Below are 27,370 nucleotides of genomic sequence, written 5' to 3' on the forward strand. Positions count from 1 at the left end.
TGAAGATATAAGTCCTGATTTTCTGTTATTTCCAGTTGCATTTCAGATTTTTTTTCTATGAATATATACACAGTGCACATACCTAAATATGTGTGTCTGTGTAAAAATGTTGAAATGAAATTGAAGAAAATATGCATTTTTGCAATTGCTTTTGCCAATTAATACTATATTTTGGACATGAAAAATGCCAATACATGAAAACCTACCTCATTCTTTTTAATGGCTTCATGGTTCATATGGATATACCTTAACTTTTTTTTATAAATTTATTTATTTATTTAATTTTTTTTTTGGCTGCGTTGGGTCTTCGTTGCTTTGTGCGGGCTTCCTCTAGTTGCGGTGAGCGGGGGCTACTCTTTGTTGCAGAGCACAGGCTCTAGGCACGCGGGCTGCAGTAGTTGTGGCTCGCGGGCTCTAGAGCACAGGTTCAGTAGTTGTGGCGCAAGGGCTTAGCGGCTCCGCGGCATGTGGGATCTTCCCGGACCAGGGCTCGAGCCCGTGTCCCCTGCATTGGCAGGCGGATTCTTAACCACTGTGCCACCAGGGAAGTCCCTATACCTTAATTTTTAAACTAGCCCTTGAGTTTCCTGGTTGCCTAGTGGTTAGGATTCCAGACTTTCACTGCCGTGGCCTGGGTTCAATCGCTGGTCAGGGATCTATCCTGCAAGCCACGTGGAGAGGTCAAAAGAAAAAAAAAAAAGACTATCTCTTTAGGGAATTCCCTCCAGTCCAGTGGTTAGGACTCACTTCTTTCACTGCTGAGGGCACGGGTTCAATCCCTGGTCGGGGATCTAAGATCCCACAAGCCGCATGGCAAAAAAAAATAAATTAAATAAAAAAATAAAATAAAAAGTGCACTTAATCCAAAAAAAAATTTTTAATAAAAAATAAATAAATAAAACAGCTCTCTATGAGTGGACGTTTGGGGTTGTTTCCAGTTTTTTACTCCTATAAATGATGCTGTAGTGAGCATTCTTATACCGGTATCTCTGTGGACTTGTGAAAGAGTGTCTATAGAATAAATTTCTGGAAGTGGAATTGTTGGGTGGAAGGGGCTGAGCATTTTGCATTTTAATGGCCATTTCCAAGTTGTCATCCAGAAAAGCCAGTTATTCCCCCATCAGCAGAGTATTTCAGTCCTTCTTTCTATGTCTCTGGTCATCATTTTCCATGAGCCCGTCCCTGACACATGTGGGTGGGTGGCTGGGCAGGTGTCCCCTTACATGGTCTCAGGCACTTCTCTTCTCTGTCCACCCCTATTACTGAAATTCTGTGGCTCTTGGCCAAGGTGCAAGGGCAGCTGCAGGCTCTGACATCATGCCTCTAGAACTTCCATGGGAGGGGCGCACCAAGAGCACTCCATGGTCCTCCTAAGGACCCTCTTATGTAGTAAGTTTTTAAGAGCACAGATTACAGAAGCAACTGACCTATATTCAATCACAACTCTCCTACTTACTAGCTGGATGACTGTAGGCAAGTCACTCGCCTTCTGAGCTTTAATTTCATTATCTTTAAAGTGGAGACAACAGCCGTATCTACCACCCAGGATTTTGTGGAGCTCAGAGGAGGCAGTGTTTGAGTCTGTGTGTCTGGTAATTCCAATACCTCAAGTTTTTGTGTTTCTGTTGGTTCTCAGACATGGGGTCTTAGTTACTTGTGTGCCTGGTTATCTTTGACTGTGTGTTGGACATTGTATTTTTAAACTTATTTGCAAGAAAAATTTGAGGCCTAGGATGATACAGGATGTTCATATGCATCTGCCATATGCTTGGAAACACTACCAGTCTGGGATGACTTTGATCCAAACTCAGGCCTGAGGTTCCCTGGACTTTGATTTTTTCCCCTAGCTCCATAAAGCTGTTAGAAATGAAGCTGTTTCCCACCTCTTTCTTCAGAATGCATAAATACCCTGAGAGCAAAACCATCTGTTTATCTCCCTAGATCCTCCTCTTTTGTGTTTCATGGGGTTTGATGTTTTTAAGATTAAAAAAAAATTTTTTTCATCCAGCTTTTTGGGTTGTCCCAAGAGGGAAGTTTGGTCTGATTTACCTAATCCACTATTGTAGGAAGGAGAGTCCCCACTGAAGGATCTAAATGTTCAAAGCATTTAGCATATTGTCTCTTTATACCTGTTGTTTCCAAAACCATGGTGTGTTTTTATGGGTTTTTTTTTAACTATTTGTATGAATTATATCTTTTTTTTTTTTTTTTTGGCCGTGCCACGTGGTATGCAGGATCTCAGTTCCCTGACCAGGGACTGAACCCATCCCCACTACAGTGCAAGCATGGAGTCCTAACCACTGGACCGCCAGGGAATTCCCCATGGTGTGTTTTTAAATATTTGTTTATTTATTTATTTATTTGGTTGTGCCGGGTCTTTGTTGCAGCATGTGGGCTCCTTAGTTGTGGCAGGCAGACTCTTAGTTGCAGCACGCATGTGGGATCTAGTTCCCTGACCAGGGATTGAACCCAGGCCCCCTGCATCGGGAGTGTGGAGCCTTACCCACTGCGCCACCAGGGAGGTCCCCATGGTGTGTTTTTAAAGCACAAGAAACTAAAGTTTGTTAGAATCATATGAGGTAAGGCAGAGGCTTTCTGTGGCCAACTCAGAGCCACAACAGGGTCGGGAGGTCCCTTGTACCCTCGTAGAATCCCCTCATGTCCATAAGCTCCTCGCATTTCACCTGTAATTACTTCTGTGATAATAGCCTCTTAAAATCTAAGTCAGATCATGTTCCTCCTCTGTTAAAAAAAAAACTCCGACGGGACTTCCCTGGTGGTCCAGTGGTAAAGAATCCACCTTACAATGCAGGGGACGCGGGATCAATCCCTGGTGGGGGAACTAAGATCCCACATGTCACGGGGCAACTAAGCCCGCGTGCTGCAACTACTGAGCTTGCGCCTCAACTAGAGCCCGCATGCTGCAAACTACAGGGCCCACGTGCTATGGAACCCGCACGCCACAACTAGAGAGAGAAAACCCGCAAGCCACAACTAGAAAGAAGCCCGAGCGCCTCAGCGAAGATCCCATGTGCCGCAACTAAGACCCGACACAGCCAAAAATAAATAAAACAAAAAACAAAAACAAAAACCCCACAAATCCAATGGTCCCGTCTCCCTCAGAATGAAAGGCAAAGTCCTCACAGGACTGTGCAGGACCCGATGCCCTGTCGCCTCTCTGACTTTATCTCCGCTCCGTGCTTACCCTGCGCCAGCCATAGTCGCCTCCTTGAAGTCCCTTCGCTAGGGTGACGGACTTATCCTGGTTTTAAAACTAACAGTCCTGTGTCCCGGAAATCCTCTTAGTCTGGGCGAGGCAAATTGGATCAATTGGTCACCTTAACTAGAACACAATATATGTCCCTACCTCAGGGCCTTTGCACTTGCTGTTTTCTCAGATATCTGCATGGCTAGCTCCCTCACATCATTCCAGTCTCTGCTGAAAGTCACCTTCCTCAGAGAGAAGTATCTAAAATAATGTGCATGCGTGTGCACACACATACACGCACGCACACACGCATGGTCACTCTCTGTCCATTACCTGCTTTATTTTTCTGAGATACAAATGAGCAGGACCTTGGCAACACCTCTCCGGGCCCATTGGGAGGCTCTTGAGCACCAGCATCCACTACAAAGCCATGACAGGCTAAGACCCAGCAGCTGCCCTGCCCAGAAACTGCCTCTGTAGGCTGGGCCTACATCCTGGGCTTGGGAGAAGGAGGGGTCTCTGGCCTCCGAGGGCCAACAGGGAGACAAAACTTGTCCCAGGCAACCGGGGTCTCTGCTGGGGGTGTCCAAGGGGACAGCAACAATAGTTTCCAACCATTGGAATTGGTGTTCCAACAATGGGTTAGATATATTTTGAAATTCCAGCTGTCCTGGAAGGCTGGCCAGTCTTTTCTGTGGTTGGGAGCCTGGCTCAAAAGCCTTTGTTCCTTGGACAGACTTGGCCCTCAAGAGGGCCCAGCCTCTCAGACTGTCTGGCCAGGTTTAAAAGTCTGCAGTGGCCAGCAGCTGGCAGCAAGGCTGGAATGTGGCCATCCTGCCATCACCACAGACAGCCCTGGGGATACAGGCAAGCCTCCATTTCCTCCTCTCCCCCCTCCCCAGGCTGGGAAAACCCTGGCGCACCAGCTGACAGAGTGCCTGGGTCTAGCCGGGGTCTCTGCTCCTCCCACGGGGTGGCCAGATCTGACCCCAGGCCAGGTGTCCAGGACTGTGGGCTGCCCTCTGAGCTGGGATCCTCCCTGCCACCTTTACTGGACTGAGTTTTGAGGTATTCAGAAGTTGACCCTGCGAGAGATCGTTGGTTATGGACTGATCCAAGTTCAAGTCAATGAGCATTCTCCTGGCACCTGCTCTGGGCGAGGCTGGCCTGGGCCCTGTGTTCAGGGGAGAATTAAGCCAGTAGCTGCTTCAAGGGGCTCCCAGTCCAGATGGATCCAGACTGCACCTTTCAGTGTGGTCACCTGCAGCAGAGGCAGAACCAAAGGGCGGCCTGGCTCTGTGGCTGGGGGATGGTGCCATCAGTCTGCCAGGGAGCTGTGGGTGGAGGCAGGTCCGGGAAGGTCTGAGCAGCCATGCCAGGGAAGGTGGCCTTGCCCCACAGGGGCTGGGGAGCAGATTTTTAATCAAAGCAGGGACATTTTCAGATTTGCTTTTATTTATTTATTTATTTTTGGCCACGTCACGTGGTTTGTGGGATCCTAGTTCCCCAACCCAGGGATCGAACCCAGGCCCTCAGCAGTGAAAGTGCGGAACCTTAACCACTGGACTACCAGGGAATTCCCTTGCTTTGTACTCTTTTTTTTTTTTTTTTAATTTTATTTATTTTCTTTTATTTTTTTTTTTGGCTGCGTTGGGTGTTTGTTGCAGTGCACGGGCTTCTCCCTAGTTGTGGCATACGGGTTTTCTCTCTAGTTGTGGCGTGAGGGTTCCAGGGTGCATGGGCTCTGTAGTTTGCAGCACACGGGCTCTCCTGTTGAGGCACATGAGCTCAGTAGTTGTGGCACGTGGGCTTAGTTGCCCCGTGGCACGTGGGATCTTAGTTCCCCAACCAGGGATCGAACCCACATCCCCTGCGTTGGAAGGCGGATTCTTTACCGCTGGACCACCAGGGAATTCCCTTGCTTTGTACGCCTTTTTTTTTTTTTTTAATTTTATTTATTTTCTTTTCTTTTTTTTTTTTTGGCTGCGTTGGGTGTTTGTTGCAGTGCGCGGGCTTCTCTCTAGTTGTGGCACGAGGGTTCCAGAGTGCATGGGCTCTGTAGTTTGCGGCACACGGGCTCTCCTGTTGAGGCACACGAGCTCAGTAGTTGTGGCACGCGGGCTTAGTTGCCCCGTGGCATGTGAGATTTTAGTTCCCCAACCAGGGATCGAACCCACGTCCCCTGCGTTGGAAGGCGGATTCTTTAGCACTGGACCGCCAGGGAAGTCCCCTTGCTTTGTATTGTTGCTGTGATTGTCGGTCACTGTGCATGGACCCCCTCACCAGGGGCCTGAGTGTGGAGGCCGCTCTTCCGGATTAAGTCATTTAATCCCCACAGCAACCCTGGGAGGTAGTCCTGTGAGTACCCTCACTGGATAGATGAGGGAACTGAGGCCCAGAGAGACTAAGCAACTTGCCCAAGGCCACACAACCAGCAGGAGCTGGGATCTGAACCCAGGTGCTAGAGGCTGCATCCTGGAGGCTTACTTGGAGGGGCAAGAGCGAGGCGGGGACCCCAGCCATGGTGGCGGTGGCCTGAGCAGGGGCCAGGGCATTCTAGAGGCAGAGCTGAGAATGGCGTGGGCGGCTGGTCCGTGGCCAGCCCGCCCCAGGGTGTGCTTGTCCCCAGGCCGTGGAGGGTAGATGGGTGGGTGAGGACGGTCAGGCCAGATGCTGGACAGTGGCTAGACCTCCCACCCCTTCGCCTCTGGGGAGTTGCCTGGGTCTGAGGGGCTTGTTGTCTGGCTGTCCCCCTCCCCCCCCACACACACTCAGGCGAGCCCAGGAAGGGGCCCATTTACTTCAAGGGTCGTGATCCGTGGGCTCAAAGGTCAGGGAGGCTTGTCTAAGCCCGAAGGGCCCCCAGAGTCCTGAAGCAGGGGTGCATTTGGGGAAGGGAGGGTCACTGTGATGGGCCCCCGAGATGGGCCCCCTGAGCCCCTGTGGCTCAGCTCAGGATGCTGGCAGTGATGGGCAGGGAGAGCTATTTATTGACTGGATCCTCATGGCACGTGGAACTTGAATATCTTGGCCACAGAGGGAACAGAGGGTGGCATGGAGTTGGGGGGTGGTGAGGAGACTCTGGCAGCAGCACCCGCCCACTTCCCGGCTGACCTGGTCAGGTCTCTAGGCACCCCCTGCGCCTCAGCTTGCTGCTCTGGACGATGCGGGGATAGTAACACAATGACAGCATCATTAGGCAACTTAAAGGAGCTCCACCTTGAAGGCTCTGGGTCCAGGGCCTGGCACACAGGGGACTTGGCTAATGGCAGTGTCCCTACTGTGTGCCCAGCCAGCAGCTGGAGAACCAGGACTGAGACAGGATCCCTGGCCAAGCGGGAGCCTCTGCTTCTGAGGGGTTCGTGTTGGAGTGCCAGGGTGAAAGCAGCACAGGGTCCCCGCCCAGGGCCACAGGGGCCCAGCCTCTTCTGTGCCTGGCACAGGGCTCCCTGCCGGCAGAACTCTGTCCCCTGGCGGTGGTGACGGTGACGGCCCACACACATCCACACTCTGAGTGCTGGGACAGCCAGCTGTGGGGGGCACCACTGCCGAGGAGCCACCCATGGTGCCCACCCTGGGGATGAGGAAGAAGCCCACCGCGGGGCTCCACCCGCCTCAGTCCCGGGCTCTGCAAACCCCATCCTGATTCCTGGGCCCTATTATGCCCGACATCTCATGAGTCTCAGTGCCAGCCCCTGGGGCCCCTGAGGGTTTGAGAAAGGGCTGTGTGGGCGCTGCAGGGGTGTGGGGAGACCCACGCTGTGCCAGGCCCCTCCGGGCATGGTGCACGCAGCCTGCTCTGGTGAGCGGTGGGCCGCAGTAGCTGTGGGCTGTGAGGAGGTGTCTGGGGAGAGGGCCTGGGGCAGCGGCCTGGCAGAGGCTTAAGGGCCAGGCTGGCTCTCAGGCAGGTGGCCTCGGCCCAGGTTTCCACCAGCACCTTCCAAACTGACGGACCCGCAGGTGGCTGAGGCTTCAGGCCCGTGTATCCAGCCTTCAGAACGGTTTGCACTGTGTGTGTGTGTGTGTGTCAGGGGGCTGGGGGTCTGTGCCGCCCATGCCAGGCCCCACTGTTCACCCCTCCTGCAGGTGCCAGCCCCAGGTGCGTGCCTGCTGCCTGGGGGCGGCCTCCACCCCACCAGGGACCCCTACCGGGCTGTGGCCCTGGAAGGTCCTTGGCGCGTGCTCCGGCAGGTGGGAGAAAATTCTTCTCTTCACCTGGAGCCGGAGGTCTGGTGTGCTATGTGCGTGGGACGGGCGGGAGGGGGTCAGTGGGACACATCTCCTCTCAGGCTTGGCCAGTGGGGCAGCAGCTGGGGAGCTGGGGAGCCGGGGGTTAGGGGTGGCTAGTGCCTGCCCCGTGCCACGTTATATAACAGGCCTCTGGCTGGCCGACCAGACATAATTCCTAACAGGCTCTGCAGTCCGACCTGGGAGCACTTAGGCAAAGCACAGCCCGTGCGGCCGCTTCTCACGCAAGCCACACAGCTGGCACTGGGCACCGGCCGGCAGTGTCGGCTCTGTTACTGGCCACCCCCTCCCCCACACACAGATGGTGCTCCCAGGCTGCCCTGGGGGTCCAGACAGTCCTCCCCAAACTCCGGAAGGTGGAGGAAAGATGTGGTCACCTGCTGCTGGGGGAGCTCAGGGCACCACAGAGGGTCACGGAGGACCTTACCTGGGGAGGGGGAGGGGCAGGGCCTCAGCAGAAGGCAGGGACCCCCCAGGTCTCCATCCCCGTGGGGCAAGCACTTGCTCTCTGCTTAGCCCCAGGTGAGTGGGATCTTTTGGAGACAATACAGTGGTCGGGGTGGCGGGGGCGGGGAGGCCTCTCTCCTTACCCCGTTTCACAGATGTGGAAACTGAGGCTTCAGGAAGTGTCAAGCCCGGGGCTACCCAGCTAGTGAGTCAGAGGCTGGAACCTGGACCAGTCTACTCCTCGGAGAGCTGCCCTCAGCCATCCTGGTGGGAAAGGGGTCAGCCAGGGCTGAAGGGGGAAGGGGCATCTAGGGGCCCAGGGACCCCTGGTTGGTGAACTCAGGAAGGGAAGGTTCCCCCCAAGGCCAAGGCCTTTGTCGGCCGTGGCTGGCTGGGAGGCAGCGGGCATGGAGGTTGATGGCCGGCTTGGGCCACCTGCTCCTCTTCCTCTTTTAGCCCCTTACTCAGTGGGCCTCTCGGGCCTCCTGCTCGGCCTTCACATGGCACTTCCGCTCTCAAGGAAACAGCTGCAGTGTGCGGAGGGCTCGACCCCCTCCCCATGTCCAAGGCCATTGCCAGGAACTGGATGAAGCTGCCTCGGGTCTCCAGCTCCCCGGCCCTCTGCCCGTCTTAGCCCTGGTCCCTGGCCAGTGGGAGCTCATGGCAGTGGGGACAAACCTTTGGGTTTGGGGTCGGGCATGCCGAGAGGAGGGCACGAGCCATTGGTCTCCTGGCTCCCCGGGATCGTCCTGTCCAGAGGTCATGAACTTCCAGGAGGAGCCAGGCAGGAGAGGTGGGCCTGGGACTGTGGGAGGATGGGCTTCCAGCTCGGGCCACCCTGCCTCCCTCTGGGCCCTGGGTCCCCATCTGTACGCGGTGTCTGCATCATCAAGGGCCAGAGAGTGCAGTCTAGCCGTGAGAGCACAGCTCTGGAGTTCACCCTGGTTTGCCCCCTGCCCACTCTGGGTGGCCCTGGGCAAGTAAGTGGCCCCTGGTCTCAGCTCCTCCATCTCGGACGTGGGGCTGATGTGAGGCTTAAAGGAGCTGATGTAGGAATGGTGCTCGGTGTGGCATCTGGTCCACAGTAACTGTCATCACTCTGTCCATCTGGAGCTGGGCGCACAGCCGCACACACGGTGGCCTTGCCGCACCCCAGCTCCCTCAGAGGCGGTGAAGCGCCCTCTCCCCACGTTTGCAAGCAGCATCACTAGTTGTCTAGCTTCCTGGTTTCCCCCAGACCCAGGAAAAGGCCCAGGTGTGTCCACCTGCCTTTGACACCTGCCGCATGGTGATGAGGGCTGCTGGGCCCCCCTGGGACACTCTGGGGGCCCTTTTACCAGCCCGGGTGGGTCTGCCCGGACCCCCCTGCTCTCCTGCACGGGGAGGATGGAGGCAAGGTCGGGGATGCGGGCCTCTAGGCCGGACAGGAGGAGTGTGGGTGACTCTCCGTGGGAGCTGGAGGAGGACGCCAGGCAGCAGGACTGGCACGAGCCGAGGCAGGGTGCTGGGAGGCAGGAGGCGCATCTGGGGACAGAGAGGACCTCTGGGAGGAGGCTGTACGTGCCCCGGGGGTGAGGGTGGGGGGCACAGCCAGGCTCAGCTCCGCGGCATCCGGGGCTTGAGCACAAGCAACCGCTGAGTGGGGCTTCCGCAGATGTGTGTGTGTGGTCGGGGGGGCTCCTTGTGTTCACCCAAAGCAGAGGTCAGGAAGAATCTCCCACCAGCCTCCGGGCGGGGTGGGTTTGGGGCTTGCAGTTGTGAAACCACAGCCAAGTGTAGCCCCTCCAGGCCTAGACGCAGAGGCATCTGGACTAGGTAACTGCTCGGGGACCACTCCTCACTCTGCGACCCTGGCCCCTCCGGGTGGGCACCAAGACCAGCCATGGCTGCCGGGGACAAATCATCTCACTCCCCCGAGCTTGGTCTGGCACCCACATCCCCGCCTCGTGTGGGCCCAGGCTACGTGGGTGCCAGTGATTAAGGACCAGAGGGCCCTGCCGCATTCGTCTGGCCCTGGCCCCGGGCCGGAGGAGGAGGAGGAGGGTGGGCAGGCAGGCAGGCAGGCAGGCGGGCATCTGGTCTGAATTACTTGAGCTGCCTCTTGGCACCTTAGCCCTCAGCTGGGGGTGTGCAGTCTGCCTGGTCGGCTACCCCTACCAGCCTCCAACCCGCCACAGCCCGGGGTGCCCCCCACCCGGAAAGTCGAGCCTTCCGCGGCCAGTTCCCCCTGTCTGGGCCTCGTGCCTCTCTGTCGCCAGGCAGCTGGTCGGGCCAGGGTGGGGGGCGGCCAGCTCTACGCCTACCCAGGCTAGCTCCTTCGGGACCCCGGAAGGTTGGGGAGCCATGGCAAGGTCACACAGAGGGGGCTCAGCAACGTGGCAGAGGCTGGCTGGGAGGCCGAGCAAGGTGCCCTTCCCCCATCCAGGCTGGATTCCCGCAGGGCCAGCCCTTTGCCCTCCGACCACCGGGCCTTCTCCCCCAGGTAGCTGTCTGGGCCCCCAAGCTGGCTTTGAGACTAGATAGTCCTGGGTTCAAATTCAAGTCCTGCTCCTTATCCGCTGAGTCAGTGTCTTCCCCTGCGCCTCATCTGTGCTCTGCGCCAGCCGGCTCCTCCATCCCCCGGCCTTCTGACCTCCCTGCCCACACCCCACCCTCTGCCCACTGAGCAGGGCGCTGGGAAGCTCTGTGACGATGCCCGAGGCCTTTGAGGCCTGCCCAGGGCTTCATGCGTGGTGCAGCCGTTGGTGTAGGTGACACAGTCTGGGGAGGGAGGCGGGGTGGGTGGGCAGCCTGGGGAAGCTTGGCCAGCCCAGGGAGGGAGGGCCCTTGGTGAGAGCCGAGAGGGCAGATGCTGGGCCTCACTGGCAGCTGAGGCTGAGGCCTGGCCCGCAGCTCCTGCCCTCTGACCCTTGGAGGCCTCCCTGGGGCCTTTGCTCTGGGGAGCTGGGAGCCACGCCTCGTGCTTCCTGGGGAGGGGCCCAGCCAGGCAGCTGAAGACAGCTCTGGGGTCATTCCACAGCACCCCATGGGTGCTTGCCCTCCTCACTGAGAAATCCTGCAGGGCCCAGCTGGGGCTGGGGGCTGGGGTCAGAGGTCAGGAGTGGGGGGCTGGAACTGCTCCTGGAGCAGCACATTTTTCTCCTCTGAAAACTTATCTTAGCACAGAGATCACGGAACAATCGGACTCTTTTCCGGGCCTCTGCCGTCCCCAGACGGCCAGCCCGTCCCCTTGGGGGGGGCTCTGAGGGGGCCGGGAAGTTGAAATTTGTAAAATGTCTGTAGGAGGGGAAGAAAGGCGCTTTGTGTGGGGCTGGGGCCCTGGCCATTGGTCAGCTCCGAGGCCCCCGGCCGCTCCCAGCATGCTCCCCTCCCCAGGGAGGGCCGTGCTCGCCGGCCCGTGGCCAGCCCCAGGGTCTCTGCAGCCCCTCTGCAGTCCCTGCACCCACTGTGTCCAGGCCTCGGGGACCCGGGTCCCTGGGGCCGCCCAGCCTCTGAGGGCACGGGCCCGGCGGGGAGGTCTCCCCGGGCCGCAGCATGTTTCTCTACTGGAAGAAGCGGGGTGCCTACGCACTGGAGGCCCTGCCCGGTGCCCTGGCCGAGCTGGAGCTGGGGGCCGTGGAGCGCTTCTCCTGGAGCTCCACCCTGGACATCATCGAGGACCTCGGGGGTAGGTGCAGTCCCACTTTCCCGGGAGGGCTCTCAGGAGGCCCGGACAGCTGGTCTACCCGGCCACCTCCCTCTGGCCAGAGCCTGCGGCCCGCTCACCATGCACGTGCTGCTGCCCGTCACATCAGCAGCGGTGGGGGGACAAGGCCCCTCCTGAGAGCCGCTGCTGGTGGAGGAGAGGGGCCTGAGCACGAGGACCCTGGGGCCTCAGGGGCAGACAGGGCAGGCCGGGCCAGGCAGTGTGGGCCCCGCAGCTGGGCTGGGAGCAGGGCAGCAGGGGCTGGCTCTAGGCTTCAGGCCTGGGCTCTGCCTCTGTCCTCTGCCTCCAAGATCAGGGCCAGGTGGTGGGACGAGTCTTTCTGGAATGTTCGTGTTCGAGGCCCCAGGACACGTGCCATTTCTCGTATTATCCCCATTGCAGGTAAGGGAACAGAAACACAGAGAGATTAAGCCCCTCGAGAGGCAGCACAGGTGGTGCGGGATGCTGAGCCCGGCGGCCGGCGTTTGGATGCCGACCTGGCCGTGTCAGTGGGGATAAAGATACAGGTGGTGTCGTGCGGTGGCTGAGAGGACTTGCTGGGGTGACACGTGGAGCCCTTCCAACACCGCACGCCACAGAGCAAGGGCATGGTCCATGCTGGCTGTTATCATTGCTGTTTTATCATAGCTCCGCTAATGAGTGGCCCAGCAGAACGTTCAGCCTCGGGCTGGCGACTCCCCTTCTGTCAGGACACCAGTGCCAGTGATGGAAGCCCAGGTCTGGCTGGCGGAAGCCAGCAGGGCGCGGCGTCTCGGGCCTCGTTTCTCTCCTCTGTTGGCCTCATCTGGGGCCCCAGGCTCTGGCACGCCCACACCCCAGGCCGCAGGCCTGGAGAAGCAGGAGCCTCTCAGGGGCACAACTTCCCAGCCCGGCGTGGTCCTTCCCTGACCCCTCCCTGCAGCCAGAGGGCACGGAAAGTGATGGCTAGGCCTGGGATCCACCACAGAAAGAGACCACGTGGGGCACGGGTTCCACAAAGCAGGGCAGGCCATGCTGCTCTCAAGAGGGAGAATGGGTGCCTGGTGGGCATAAACGACAGCTGTCGAACCTGTGAGGAGGCCCCTCTGGGCAACCTGTCCCATTGGCCAAAGTGGACAGAGGGATGTGGCTGCTTGGAGGGGTGCGGTGGGCATAGCGCCCACCTGTGCAGGAGGCTGGGAGAGAGGAGCCCGTGATGCTGGGCAGGGGGAAGCGGGAGGACCGCTCGGGGCAGGCGCGGGCCAGCCTGGCAGAAAGCTCCCCCTCTCTTTCAGCCGGGCGCTGTTCTGGAACCAGAGGGTGGGTTGGGGGAGTGGCCTGGGGGGCACACTGAGTCCTGTCTGCTTGTACGGCTTCACCTGGCAGGTTCCTGTCTACTGAGGCAGGGAAGGCAGCTGAGGTCCGGCATGAGATCACGCAGCCAGTCCCAGACACAAGCCAGGGAGGCCCAGCAGGGGTCTGTCCCCTCTTCCTATTTGTGCTCTTCATCTCAGTCACGGCAAAGTGCCAGGCTTTCCTGCTGCTGGGCCCGCACCCACCCCCGGGGCTTTGGAGCAACCCCTGGGAGGCCCGCTCCCCCCGCCCCGCCCCCAGCCTCTCCAGGCAAGGCGGTCCCTGCCATCTGTGGGGCCTCACAGCTCACATTTAGAGGGGACTTGCCCCGTGCCAAGACTTCCCTTGGCTCCTTGCATCTTCACGCCCACCTTTGGAGGCAGGGACCATTCTTGGTGTCCCCTTCGCTCTGGAAGGGAAGGCAAGGCTCAGTGGGGTGGTGAGTGGTGGTACCCAGATCCACAGTTCCCGCCCTCAGCCTCGGAGCCACAGGACCAGGCCCTGCTCACCCACCATCACGACCCCGTGCCTCTCGGCCCCGGCTGGGAAAGAGGTCCCGGCACACGGTGGGTGGGTCATGGCGCGTGAGCTGGCCTCGGGGGCGAGCTGAGGCAGGCAGGTGGGAGAGCCGGGCACACAGCTGTCTGTGTGGGCTCTGTCCTCTGCACCCTGCCAGCCCCTGGCCTGGGCCCAGCACGGGTGGGTGGTGGGTCCCAGCGCCAGCGCAGCCCCGCAATGGGGTGGGGCTCGTGCCCGGAGCGTGATTGTCCTGAACTGGAATCTCACACCCGTTTCTGCAGTCCTGCTCCTCCCTCAGCCACTCTCTGCTCCTCTGAGGAGCCTGGGAGGAAGCCCGCGGTGGTGGGCAAATGGGCAGGTGCCCACAGCAGCCTCAGCCAGAGGAAGTGGCTGGCTGGCTCCAGGCCTGTGGGCAGACACTGTGTGGACGGTTTCTCGGGCCCCAGAAAGGAATTCTGAATGTGTCCTCCCACCTCTTCTTACTGAGTCCAAGGCGTGTGGGTGGGCAGGGCAGTGCTTGGGGGTCTCTAGGCTCCAGGGGACGATGACATCTTTAGTCTGGGCTGCAGGCAGGGACAGCATCAGAGGCCATGGTCCGGGCTCCTTCCTCCAGCTGGGTCCCCACTTGACGGCCCTACCCCACAATGCTACATGGGGCTTTGGGAAGGGGACCACATTTCTTTCCCAGGCCACCTGTGATGCTCTGACCAGAGTCTGGGGTAGGGAGAGGCGGATGGTTCCTGGGGTCAGCAGCCATTTGCCCAGGACACACCCCTCTGGCTCTTGGGCAGGTTTGGGTCAAATCTTGCCCTTCTGCAAGCTGCCCTGATGACGGGGTTCAGTCCTAGCACAGCCCGCAGCAGCTGCCCAACCATAGATAGGCTCTCAGGAGGGCTGGGTTTGCGTGGGAGGGGGCATTCAAGGCCACAGCTGCTTCCTGGGAGGGGCAGCCTTTGCCTGGCCAGGCCCGGGGTTGGGAGGTGATGGGCAGGGAAGCTCTGCCTTCTTGAGGCTCATTATGCCAGGGCGTGCTCACAGGTGAGGGGCTCCCCTGAGGAATGACAAGGGTGGTTTCTTGTACGCTTGTCTCAGCCTGCAGCCAGCCGGGAAAGGGGGTCTTATGTGACAATGGGGGCATCATTTCATGTGTGCCAAGCACCTAAACATGCCAGGAACCATGGGGGCACCATGGGGGCAGTGTGGCCTGTTGGTTAGGAGCACAGACTTGGAGTCTTCCAGTCCTAGTCTCAAGTCCCAGCCTCATCGCTCACTAGCTGCATGACCTTGGGCAAGTCGCCCAACCCTCTGGGCCTCAGTTTCCTCATCTGTAAAATGGGCAACAATCAACATACCTCCTTCTCTCAGTTGTTTAGAACAGTGCTATCCCCTAGAACTTTCATCATTTTAATGTTTTTACTAGCCATATTAAAAACAAAAAGCAAAAAACCTAAAAACAAGCAAGTGAAATGAATTTTAAGAATATATTTAATTAACCCAGTCTATTTCAAAAACATGACCATTTCAACATGTAATCCTTATAAAAAAATCATCAATGAGATTTTATTTTATTTTGCTTTTTGGCCGTGCCACACGGCATGTGAGATCTTAGTTCCCCAACCAGGGATTGAACCCATGCCCCTTGCAGTGGAAACACGGAGTCTTAACCACTGGACAGTCAGGGAAGTCCACATCAATGTGATTTTACATTCTGTTTTTTTTTTTTTTGCATGAAATCTTCAAAATCTGCTGTGTATTTCACACGTACAGCACGTCTCAATTTGGATGAGCCCCATTGCACATGCTCAGTAGCTACAGTGGCCAGCAGCTGCCCTTTGGGGTTAGACCATGCTGCAGAGGGTTTGACGGTGAAATTAGACCACGTGTGAAAGGCACAGAGTGCCCAGCAGGTGCTGAGTAGGTCAGAGCTATGGTTATAGGCAGGTGTTTCTGGAGCAATCTGGCGGGGAAGATAGGTCCAAAATAACAGGTCAATTCAAAGGCCCATCCCAGGACAGTGGGATCTAGGAGGGAGAGATTCATCTGAAATTTGGATATTCTGAGATCAAGAGGCCTTCCGGAAGGTCGCTGCATTCAACTTGGGCCTTAGAGAGTGGGCAGGATGTCAGTTGACAGTAGACAGCGATGGGAAGGATGTGGCAGAGGCAGAGGAACAGAACCAGGAAGGGCTGGGCCTCAGTCAGACGCTCAGTTCCCTCCCAGGGGAGGTAGTGAGTAACAGAGGGAGGGGGCTGGGGTGAGGCGATAGGGAGTGGTGGGGACTGTGGAGGGTGGAAGGGTGTGTGCCAGTCTAAGGCAGACACAACTGGGGAGCTGGAGCCATCAGGAATATGGGTCCAGAGCTGCCAGGCTCCTCTGGTTTGTCCATGGAAGCCAGAAATCTGGATTTTTATGTGAAATCTGACTTTTCAAAGTTGGCAACCAATTCAAATTCTTTTGAAGCACTGTGCTTGGCCAAGCAAAACATGTCTGCCGGCCGGCTTCTGCCCAGGCGCCCTGTCGGCCAGTTGTCGTAGAGATCGTGTTGGAGAAGGAAAAACGGCATCGTGTGACTAAGATAGAGGGTGGGGGACGCTGGCATGTGGGCTTGTCTGCCTGGCTGAGGGGCCCTGGCTTTCCCCAGGATGCTGGGAGCCGCAGGGGCCCGAGGAGGCCAGGAGGGCAGCTGGGCTGTTTCAGACCCGGAGAGACAACATCTGGCACCCTGGGGGTGGGCAATTTCCAGGTTCCAGGTCTGCCTGGGGCTGGCCAAGGGCCAGCAGCCAGAGGGGTACTCCGGGGCAGGGACCCTGGGGGGAGCGAGGGCAGGTGGTGGAGGCGGCCCCTGGGAGCTGCCCCGCGGTCACAGAGCTGCTTTTTGCCCTTCCTCTCTGCTCTAGGGCCGTCTCCACTGACCAGGTGCTCCTATGGGGCCCCTTGTCCTTGCTCCCCATCAACTGCGGGGCTCTGTACCCACTCAGACTGACTTTCTGTGACCTCAGGGCTCCAGGGCCCAATAGGAGTTGCCCGTCTCAATTCAAATTCTCAAGAGAGCAAGTCCAATTGAACAGGCTGGCCCAGGCGGCCACCTCTGGCCCAATCAACTATGTCCAGGGTATGTACCACCTGGTACAACGTCTCCCCCTTACCAGGCCCACCCGTTCTGCAGGGCTGCAAACCGGGCAACTTGTCAGAGGGGAGCCCATGGCAGGCCTGGGGTGGGGACAGTCCATCCCGATGCCTGATTCCTCCCTGGCCCCCAGAGGCCTGTCTCCGGGCTGTAGCTTTCATGTGGAGTGCAGGGAAACTAGATTCCAGAGGGGCTGGGACCGAGCAGTCCGCAGAGGCGGGGGGGGGGGGGGTCTAGAAAGCAGACTGAGCACCTTGAGGGAACTGAAAACGGGGGGGACGGGCGGGGGGGGACGGGGGGAGGGCGGGAGGGCAGCGGGTCGGTGCTAGAGGCCAGAGAGGTTAGCCACGTAGAACTTCAGTGCTTGGAAGAACCAGGATAAAGAACTCCAGACCCCACGACCACCCCACGGTGGCCGAGGGGAGTCTGGCCCTGGAGTGGCTGTGGCCTGGGGCGGCCATGGCAGGACCCAGAGGGCTGGCAAGGCAGCTCCAGGACCCTGTGGTGGAGTAAGTAGCCCAGAGCCTGCTGAATTTAGGACCAGAATCCAGAAGTCTTGGGACAAAGGGTGTTAGAACCCAACCCCAGGCCCCGAGTTGTGAGAACCCAGGGACTCAGGGTTACAAGCAGACCTCATCTGGCTGAGTTCCCCAGATTCAGGTAGGGTGCATGGGAAACTCCCCCAAAGCTGGCTGCGGTCTCCAGGTCCCTGGAAACCCAGATGGCAGAGGAGATGCTGCTGGATGGTGGAGAAGAGCCCTGCTTCCCACCCGACCCTTGAGCCAGCTACGGCTTGACAGGCAGGGCTGGGGCAGGGCCAGCAGGATCGCTGACCCCAGGGACCCCGTCAGGGTCCTCACAAGGCCGTTTCCCCCCTCAGCTGCCCCCGCCTCCGGGCTAGAGGCAGGGCAGGCATCCCTGGCCCTTCAGACAGCTGAGATTCCGAGAGGGAAATCAGAACTGTGTGATTCTGTGAACTGAGTGAGGCAGGGCCCGCCTGAGAGTCCCGAGAATTAGCAGGGGCCCTTCTCAGAATGCCAGGTTCCCACTGCACAAACAGCAGACTGGGGGACACTGGGGGACACTGTGCTGTCGCTTCCCTCTCAGCCTGGAAGCTTCGGAACACCGAGCAAGGCCTCTTGTGCAGCTGCTCCCTCAGCCTCCTCCCCCCAGCCGTGCCAGGCCCCACATGAGGCCCTCAAGACTTGTCAGGGTCACCAATGGGTCCCCAGTGCCCAGCCTGGGGCTAGGTACATGGTGGGCCCTCAGAGGACCCTTGCTGTGTGTTTGCTGAGTGAACCCAGAGAACCCAGAAGACTTGGGATCCATCACAGTTCCCTCTGTCACGAGTCCCTGAGGGCAGGGACGGGGTCCTGGTCACCCCTGAGTCCCCAGGGCCAGCCCATGAAATAGATGCACATAGAAAGGCAGGCGCCCTACTCTGGTTGGGGAAGGGACCAGGGGAGACTTTGGGAGAGAGACCCGGGTCCCATGGGAAACTGGATCTTCCACACCTGGATCTCATCTACCCAGAGCCTCCCAGCACCAACTTGCAGGTGGGATGGGGTCTACGCAGGCTCAGGAGAACTCTGAGTCCCTTGGGAGAGTCTTGGCCACCTCCCCCCAGGCTCCATTTCTGTAGCGAAAAGTGTTTTGTAAACATTAAAATGTTGTCCAAGTATCTCATGGTGCCATTTACATGAAGTACAAGACCAGGCAAAACTAATGGAAAGAGAGGTCAGGACAGCATCCCCTGGGGGGTGGGGAGTGGCTGGCAGCTCCCATGAGGGAGACTTCTGCAGGGGGTCTGGTGATGCTCTGCTTCTTAACCTGGGTGCCAGTTATTTTGTAAAAATACGTTTTGTGAAAATTTTCTGAGCTGTGTACTCATGAGAGCTGCACTGTTCCGTACATATTTATTTTATACTTCCATAAAGTTTTTAAAATGCTAACCAACACAGAGATGACAGTAATAAAACAACAGTAGCCACCAAGCCCACTCCATTTATGGAACCCTTACCCCCACCGCTGACAGCATCTCTAAATGAGGGGAGGGTCCTCTGCTGGGGGTGGAGGACGAAGTGTGCAGGGAGCTGTCCTGACCTGCATGCCTATCTACAAGAAGGCACCGTTTCCACTTAGACGGTACCTTTGGGGCCAGGAGAAATAGCAGAGTTGTCTAAAATGCCTTCATTCCCACTTTCCAGGAGACTGAGAAAATGTCTCCGGACCACATCAAAAACAGAGGTGTTTTCTTTTGAGGTGGCTGGCAGGCTGAGGGAGCTGGGGGGCGGAGGGATGGCCTTTGGTCACACCCACGACTTTTCAGAGAGGAGGGGGAGGCTCCAGTTTCGGGGAGGGAGGATGGGTCGCTTCCTCCCGGCAGATGCCCCGCGCCCGGGGGCAGGCTCTGCCCAGCGGGGGTCCAGTCGGAGGGGCGCAGGGGGCGGGGCGCGGAGTCCCGCCCTCCGCAGGCGGGGCCGCCGCTCGGCTCCTCCCACCGCCCACCTGCCCCGCCCCGCCTCTAGCCGCAGAGGGTCCCGCGGCCGCGGCGCTCCGGCCTCTCCCCCGGCGCTCGGCCGGCGTCCGCCTCACGCCGCCGTTGCGCTCGCCCCCGGCCGGCCCGCGGCGGCCCCCGCACCGCCCGCGTTCCCGGCCTCCCGGCGCCTCTTCCATGGGTGAGTGCGGGCCCCCCGGCCGGGCCTCGCCATGCAGGCCGGCGGGCCTGGCCGCCTCCGCGCCGGCTCGGGGAGGGGCGCGGGCGAGGGGCATCGCGGGCAGGCCGGGGAGTTTGGGGCGGGGGAGGATCAATGGGAGGGCAGGGCCAGCTCCTTCCCCTCGGCAGGCGGGGGCTCAGCCTGCCGCCTCCTTTGGGGAAGGCCTGCTCGCGGTGGGAGGTAGACGCCGGTCTCGGAATCAGGGCTGCGGGGGTCCAAACTGTGCCCCGTGTCGGGGCGCGCTTCATCACCCCTTCCCCTGGCCCTGCAAGCTGACCGGGGCGGGCAGCCTCTTCTTCCCCCTTCCTTGCCCCCTCCGCTGCTGCGCCCCAGGAAGAGAGGCAGCTAGCTTGGAGGGGACCAAATTCTGGGTCAAAGACGGACAGCGGGTGAGGGGGACCACCCCAGGCTTCTGCGGGGGAGACCATCAATAGAGGCAGCGATGTGGAGGACAGGGGTAGGAAGGGATCTTGGGCCCCTGGCATCCCCCTTCCCCCCGCGGTCTTGCAGGGATCCCCCAGGAACCCTGGGGCCCCAAGGTCACTGAGCCATCCCCCTCCCCAGACTAGTGGTACAGAGAGAGGGAGCTGCTCATTTCCAAAGACGTTTTCTCCCCCTGGAATCTGGATACTTTCCCTGGGGAGCTGCTACAAGAAAAGGGCTCTGCTAACAGATTCCCATGCAGATAAGTTGGCATTTAAAAGAGAAAGGGACACTGCCCTCCTTTGAAGGGTGCATTGAGGAGATGGCCCCACCCATCCTCTAGTCAGGAGGCTCCTGGGGCCCCGGGGAGCCTGGGTGCCCCCGCCTGGGGCGCACCCTCCCTGGGCCCCGCCCGACTAGTAACCCTCTTCTCTCCTTTGCAGAAGACCGGAGCCTGGCTGAAGAGAAGGGGCTGTGCTGTCAGAACCCCGACTGCATGGACAAGGGGCGGGCGGCTAAGGTAGGGCGGCTGGAGGGCCTGGGAGCAGCTGGGGGCAGAGGGGACAGGGCTCTAACCGCTCTCTCTGTCCAGGCCCGGAAATCCACAGGGCCCTGGCAGGGGTGCAGCTGGCCTGGCTACAGGGTCGTGTGGGTTCAGGGGTGGGCAGGGCCATAGGGTGGCTGGTTTAGGAGGCAGAGGGGCTGACCCCGGTTCAGAAACAGTGGGGCGGGGGGACTTCTGCAAGGGCTGCTGGAGCAGGGGTGCCCCAGAGCCCTTTCCTGCACTGCAGTCCTTACAGCCCTGAGGTGACAGGAGCTGCCACTCTATGTCACGGATGAGGAAACTGAGAATCAGCAAGAAGGGACACCCCCCCCCGCGCCCCCCACCAAGGTTCCGTTCCAGTGCCCAACGGGCACTCTTCCTGGGGCACCAGGCCACTCTTCAGGCCTGGGCAGGGGTCAGGGACACTTTGGGACTTTGTGATAGTGACTGTGGGCCTGGGGATGACAAAGGGAAGAAGGGACCAACTGGTCATGGAGTGTCAGGACTTGGGAGCTACGAGTGGACAAAACAAGAGGGATAAGGAAAACAGAGACGGCGGGGCACTTCTGCCTGGTTCGTGCTGGGCTCTGTGCCTTCTGTGCTGTGGCAGCTCTGCTGGGAAGGCGTCGGTCGTTGCCCTGTTTTCCAGATGAAGATACCAAGGTTCAGAGAGGTCCTGTGATTGGAGGAGGCCCCACAGCTCAGGAGAGACCGAGCAAGGGTTTGAACCCAGGTTTGGCCCCTCCCAGCACGCATCTGAGTGACAATAGTTGTAACTGCCACAACTCACTGTGGGCACTGCGGACTCTGTCTCCTCCCTCTGGCCTTCTGACATCTGTCCTGTCATTATTCTCATCTATAGTTGAGAGGTAGCAGCCCACCTAAGAACATATCGCTAGGATGTGGTAGAGCTGAGATTTGAACCCGGAACCCAGATCTGTATGGTGCCAGAGCCCTGTTCCTAACCACTGTGTGGCTCAGCTCTGCCAGCTGCAGGAAATTAAAAATGCCACCCTGTTACCCCCGTCCATCCGGACACACGCGCTCACATTCTGCACAGGAAGACCACGGTTAGAAGGAACGTGGAGGACTGTTCCGCGGGCGGGGAGAGGAGGGGGAGGCTTCCAGTTGCCGTGGTCACCAGGCAAGGGGGTGGCTGTGATGTCAGATGCAGTCTGCTGGCACAGATGGTGCCTGGCGTCGGGGCTCTGGTGTTGGCTGGTTGCCTCTCCCCTAGATGGGGGCTCCTGGCAACAAACTGGCCTCAGTTATCCTCAGTTACATCCTGCCAGGGGCCTGCAAAGCCTTGGGCCCTCTGCCTGACCCGCAGGGGTGACAAAGGGGGCCAGGCCACACTGTCCCAGCCTCTCCTGTGGGCAGCTGCTCCTCCTGGGGCGGGCCCACAAGCTGCCGCAGGAAGGGCCAGGGGTGAGGCCTGTGAGATGAGAGCTGGTGTCAGAGCATGTGTGGGTCCTCTGCAGCTTCCAGGTCCCAGCCCTGGGCTGCCTGCAACTCAGCATGGCTGACATTGGCATCAGCAGCCAGAGGGTCACCCAGCCTGCAGGGGGAGAGCCCAAGTCCTATCACTGGTGGGACCCACTCTGGGACAAATGACACAGACTTGGGGGACAAGGATGCCTGAGCCATCAGAGGGAGAAGGGCTAGTCAGGGAGGACATCCCGGAGCAGGTGGCCTCTGGTGGAAGTGAAAACGTGGATAGGCAGAGCAGAAGGCAAGGGCCCTCCAGGACGGGGGGACTGCCACAGGCAGAAGTGCAGAGGCAGGAGAGAAGGGGTGGGAGGCAGGTCTTGCCAAGGGTATGAGCAGGCTGGAGCAGAGGGTGAGACGAGGTGAATGACACCCAGGTTTGGTGAGAAAGAGGAGCGAAGAATATCCTATTGTTGTTGTTTTCTATTTTCTGGCCGCACCGTGTGCACATAGGATCTTAGTTCCCCGACCAGAGATCGAACCCGTGCCCCCTGCAGTGGAAGCGCGGTGTCCCAACCACTGGACTGCCAGGGAAGTTCCAGAATATCCTATTGTTGGTGATAATAATAACCACCAGGCAGGTTGTTAGGCCCTCACGCTTGTCTCACTGAACCCTCGAGAGAACCTCAGAAGAAAAGCATTATTATTATTCCCACGTGAAATGTAAGGAAACTGAGGCTCAGAGAGACAAAAGAACTTGCCCACATCACACAGCACGACTGGCACAGCTTGGCCTGGAGTGAGACGGAGAGCATCGTTCTCACTCTCCTCCCCAGCCATTCGAGGAACGGCTAGCAGGATGTGACTAGCTTTCTGAAGGAGATGACGTCATTCATTCATTCACCAAATCAGCTTTAAGCACCTGCTGTGCCAGGCCTGGTTCTAGGCCCTGGAGATCTCCAGGCAACAAAGGTTCTGCCCTCCCGGAGCTGCATCCCAGCCCCACTGGGAGGAGGAGGGAAGTGAGGACTTGGGTTTGTCAAACTGGCCCCCCAGGCTACCCTGGGGAAGGGCCATCTTCCAACAGAGCTGGACCCTTCCGCTTCCAGGCCCATCCTTGAGGGGTTTTTTTTGTTTGTTTATTTATTTATTTATTTATATTTTTGGCTGCGTTGGGTCTTTGTTGCGCGCGGGCTCTCTCTAGTTGCGGCGAGCGGGGGCTACTCCTCATTGCGGTGCGCGGGCTTCTCATTGCGGTGGCTTCTCTTGTTGCGGAGCCTGGGCTCTAGGTGCATGGGCTTCAGTAGTTGTGGCTCGCGGGCTCTAGAACTCAGGCTCAGTAGTTGTGGCACACGGGCTTAGTTGCTGCGCGGCATGTGGGACCTTCCTGGACCAGGGCTCAAACCCGTGTCCCCTGCATTGGCAGGCGGATTCTTAACCACTGCGCCACCAGGGAAGCCCCACCCTTGAGGTTTTATTTGAGCCTCTCCTGGGTGCTGAGGCTTTTGAGATGAATCAGCCACCCCACCCCTACCTCCTGTCCCTGGAGTTCACTCTAGAGGGATGGGGATAACCAGGATGGGCTTCCTGGAGGAGGCTGCTGGTGTCGAGAGAAATGAGGGGGTATTGAGCTGGAAGAAAGCTGAGTGAGCCAGGAGGCTTTCTGAGGATGTAAGGAGCGAGCAGGGCTGAGGAGGGGATGGGGAAAGGGAGGCAAAGCTGAAGAGGGAACAACACCCTGATGTCCAGGTGAGGTGTCTGGATTACCTGCCTTGGGGATCACCGGAGGGAAGTTGTGTCCCTACCCTTCCCCAGGATGAAGATGTATAGAGTAGCCCACACCTGGGAGCTCCAGGGTCACAGCCCACCCCTTTCCCGCTGCGTGACCCTGGGCAAGTCACTACACCTCTTTGAGCCTCAGTTTCCTCATCTGGAAACTGAGGCTTCTCAAGTTGCAACAAGGATGAAAAAGAGGGCTGACATGTGAACTGCTTAGCACAGTGTGGCTTGCTGCAGGTGTTCAAGAGGATGCTATCTGCAGCCACGTGTCCATCTTCCTTGCAGGGGGAGAGAAACCCCTAGACTTCGCGCGTGTCCTCCTTCCCCTCCCTGAGATCTGAGACCTCCTTGGGTTCCATCCCAGACCCCAGCCAACCCCACCCAGCCAGACAAATGTTTATTGCACATCTGTCCAGTTCCCAGGGCAGGTGTCCTGTCAGGGAGACGAAGGAAGTGTTTGCTCCCTCTGTCCCAGGGGGCCGGGTGATGACACAGTGAGTGACCCCGCCCTGCTGCAAGTTAACCACAGGGCAGAGTCTGGGCTCCCTTGAGCTGGGCACTCTGATGAAAGTCTGTACAGGGCACCTCGGGTCAGAAGGGGACATGGAGGAGGGCTGACACTGGCCTAGGGGACCACATTTGAGGGGACAGAAGACTTGGGGGTGTTTATCCTGGAGATGGGACCCTAGGGCATCATCCTTAAAGGTATTAGTTCTAGCAGCCACCATTTACTCAGCACCTACTATGTGCCAGGCCCTGCTTTAGTGCCTCACCACGGGGACCTCATCTAGTCCTCCCCCCACCCTGTGCAGTAGGGACCATCCCATCTCCATTTTAGAGACAAGACACTGAGAAGCAGGGAGGTGCAATGACTTGACCAGGCAAGGCCAGAACTCAACCAGGTCTGTCTGTCCTCAGAGCCTACCATTTCTAAGGAACTGTCAGGAGGAAAGGGAGGTGAGTTTTTCTTCATGGGTCCCAAGGGGCCTGGCAGGGAGGTGAGCTTTGGTTCAGTATAGGCAAGAGTTTCCAACAGCTGAAGCTGTTCCCTGATGCACATAGATAGTGAGTACCCCATCCCTAGAAGTATTTAAGCAGAGAGAGTGGAGATTCAATTTGATGACTTCAGAGCTCTCTTCCAGCTTAACAGTGGGCTGTGAGGTGGCAGGGATGAGTCAGGAGGGGTGGTGTGTGTGTCTAGCGGAGGGGTTGTCAGATGAAGACCAGTGGCCACAGGGCAGAGGAAGGGGTGGATCTGAGGTCCTTGTGGAGAAAGAATGGGCAGGATGTAGTGAATAATGGGAGAGGGAGTGACCTATTCTCCTGGGCAATGCTTTGGGGGTAAGAGGTAGGAGGCCAGCCAGGGTGCCCTTGAGAATGGCCAGATTCTGGGGATCTCTGGAGGTGGCTGGTCTGTGGAGATGCTAGTCAGCTGTAGACAGGGGGCAGTCCAGTGTGCAGCTGGAGAATGGGGCAGGACCAGCGGAGCAACGCAAGGGGAATTTGGGGGCTTTGGCTAAGTAATTTGGAGGGGAGAAGGTGAAAGCCCGGGGTGCCCAAGAGGCAGAGACAGAGGACCCACCTCATGCTACCTGGCGGAGACGAGTTGCTCTGGTGTGGACCAGCCCCAGGAAGGTGAGTGCTGACGAGGAGGGTAGCTCCCATTAGGAGGGGGCTCCAGCAGCCTGGAGGCCCAGGCCTGGTGAGGGGCCTGATGGAGGTGGTCTAGAATTGGGAAAATGCAGGTAGGCCTGAACCCGGAGGCTCCCACGGGGGTCCCAGCCCAACCACGCCCATCTGCTAGCTTCGGTAATTAGGGAAGCAGGGAGGTGTGCTTGGGGCTGGGTGGCCTGCCTTCTCAGTGGGATCCCTGTGTCCCCAGACACTATCTCCACCTCCAGTCCTGAGCACAGAGTTATTCTAAACTCAAGATGCTGGGAACCACCAAAGGGCAGAATGGCCCCCTTTTTCAGGACCTGCTAGGCGTGGGCCAGGAAAAAAGAGGGAGGCACGGAGCAAGGCGGGCCCGTTTCTCAGGCGCCGTGGAGGGCGCCGTTCAGAATCCAGCGGAAGCGAGCCTGGCTTGGGGCGATTCCCGGGACGGGCTGGGCCTGCGGGTACCCCCCGCCTGGACCCCGGGGGGCAGCGTCTCGCCGCGGGCCCTAGTCGGGGGCGGCCGAGCTCGGGTCTTCAAGCCCAGGTTAAAGACTACAGACTTTGAGCTTTCCGCAGGTCTGTAAAGGGCAGGCCCCTCGGAAACAGTGACAAGAGCCTCCTCCCCTCTGTCCACAGCGCGGACCCTAGATTAGCTCCAAGCGCCGGCCGGCCCTCCTGCCACCCCCCTGGGCCGCCGGGTGGGGCGCCGGGCCCTTCCCGGGACCGCAGACCCTCCCCCGTCCCAGCCGGGCGCGCCGATGGTACGTCCCGGCCCGCCCAGGTGGTAGCGCCCGCGCCGGCCTACCGTAATTCCCCTACGCCCGGCGCCCATAGCTGGCGCAGAGCGGACCGAGCCCGCCCGGCGGCTCCGGTCCCATTCTCCCTGCGGGCCCGTCGGAGCTTTGGCAGCCTTGGCCCGAGCCCCAGCCACTGGGGAGGAGACCCTTGTCCCTAGGTGAGTCTCACGGGGAAGCTGGGGTCCGGACGGGGGTGGGTCCGGGCGCCAAGACTCTCCCTGAATGAATGGACAGAACCCTGGGTGGAGGGTCCCGCACAGTCCTAGGCCAGCAGGTGGGTGTCGATGGGCGCCACTGGCCCCACCTCCGCTTACTTGAGGGTGGAATGGGCTCCAGCGCCCGCCCCCACAGTGACTCTAGGGTGCGGTCGGCTGGGAGACATGATCGTGAGGAGTCTGCAGGGCCCCAGCCCTGGTGTGAGGGCTGCTGGTGGGGCGAGGGGATCTGAAGGGGCTTTGGCGCGGCTTGGTTGGGCGGTTTCGGCGACCTTGCCCCATCTGGGCGTCCGAGTCGGTCCCAGGCGGAAAGCCCTCTCGAGGCCGGCAGGGGGCGTGAGAGTCTGCACCTCAGGCAGCCTGGGCCAAGCCTGGCCCCCGCTAGGGGGAAGGGCAGAGGGACAGGACCCATGAAGCCAGGAGAGGCCCTGGCCCACCTTGATGAAAGACTGAGGACGTGGAGGCCCAGGGGGCCCCGGGCCCTACAGATTCCTCCATTGCCTTCCCCAGGTTTGGGGAGCTCTAGGAGGATTTCACTATTCCTCTGCCCCTTTGCCAGAGTCCAGACACACAATAGGACCCAGCAGCCATCCCTAGATAGAAAATTCTAGAGAACTGGCCAGTGCCCTCTTCACACAGGTGGGGAAGGGCAGAGGGGTAGATGGGCCCCAGAAGCAGGTCTCCCGCAACCCAGGCCTGTGCTCTCTGCCCCACTCCCTCCCAAGGAGCCTTTTGTGTGGCTCTGAGGAAAGAGGCGCCAGGAGAAGGGCACAGCCTGCCACGCCGGGGTCCTGGCTCCAGGATCTGGCATATCTGTGCAGGGACTGGGCAGGAGGTGAAGTTCATGGATCACAGCCTTTCCTTCTCCCCCTAGCACCGACCAGTCCCAGCTGGTCAGCTCCCTGGGGAGGAAGGGGCTTTGCTGGCTTCTGCAGCTGGTGCAGTAGGGCTGGCCTGCAGAGAGGTTCTCTACACCCCTGCCATCTGCCCGGCACAGGGCAGGGCCGTAGGGCAGGCTCTGCGTCCAGGTGGACCCCAGAACCCAAGGATGAGGGGTGAGGCCCAGGCCTAGGGGAAGGGAGGAGCCAGGTGGACCATTGGGAGCAGGAGAGCAGCCTGGCAGAGCTGGCTCCCCGCCGGGCAACATGCCCACGCATGCAGCCTCCGCCCCTGGATTTCCAAAGTACCAGCTGGGGCCCTGGGGCTGGTAGGCTCCCAGGGGAGCTTAGCTCAGGTAGGGAGCCC

General features: G+C 59.1%; 1 protein-coding gene across 8 annotated transcripts in view; it reads left to right on the forward strand.

Moving 5' to 3' along the window:
- PLEKHG5 (pleckstrin homology and RhoGEF domain containing G5) overlaps positions 1–27,370 on the forward strand; it is a 51,658-nt gene that overhangs the window by 3,445 nt on the left and 20,843 nt on the right. For 4 of the 8 annotated variants that reach the window (XM_082390361.1, XM_082390362.1, XM_082390359.1 and 1 more), the window contains exon 2: positions 20,150–20,226. In XM_082390361.1, the coding sequence (XP_082246487.1) occupies positions 20,150–20,226 (77 nt within the window). Of the gene's footprint in view, positions 1–19,089; positions 19,245–20,149; positions 20,227–20,519; positions 20,984–25,013; positions 25,093–25,909; positions 26,069–27,370 lie in introns of those variants that run through there. The other 4 variants (XM_082390365.1, XM_082390368.1, XM_082390360.1 and 1 more) reach the window with 4 other exon arrangements.

Source organism: Balaenoptera borealis (assembly GCF_965194805.1).
Source record: "Balaenoptera borealis genome assembly, chromosome: 1".
Lineage (NCBI taxonomy): Eukaryota > Metazoa > Chordata > Mammalia > Artiodactyla > Balaenopteridae > Balaenoptera > Balaenoptera borealis.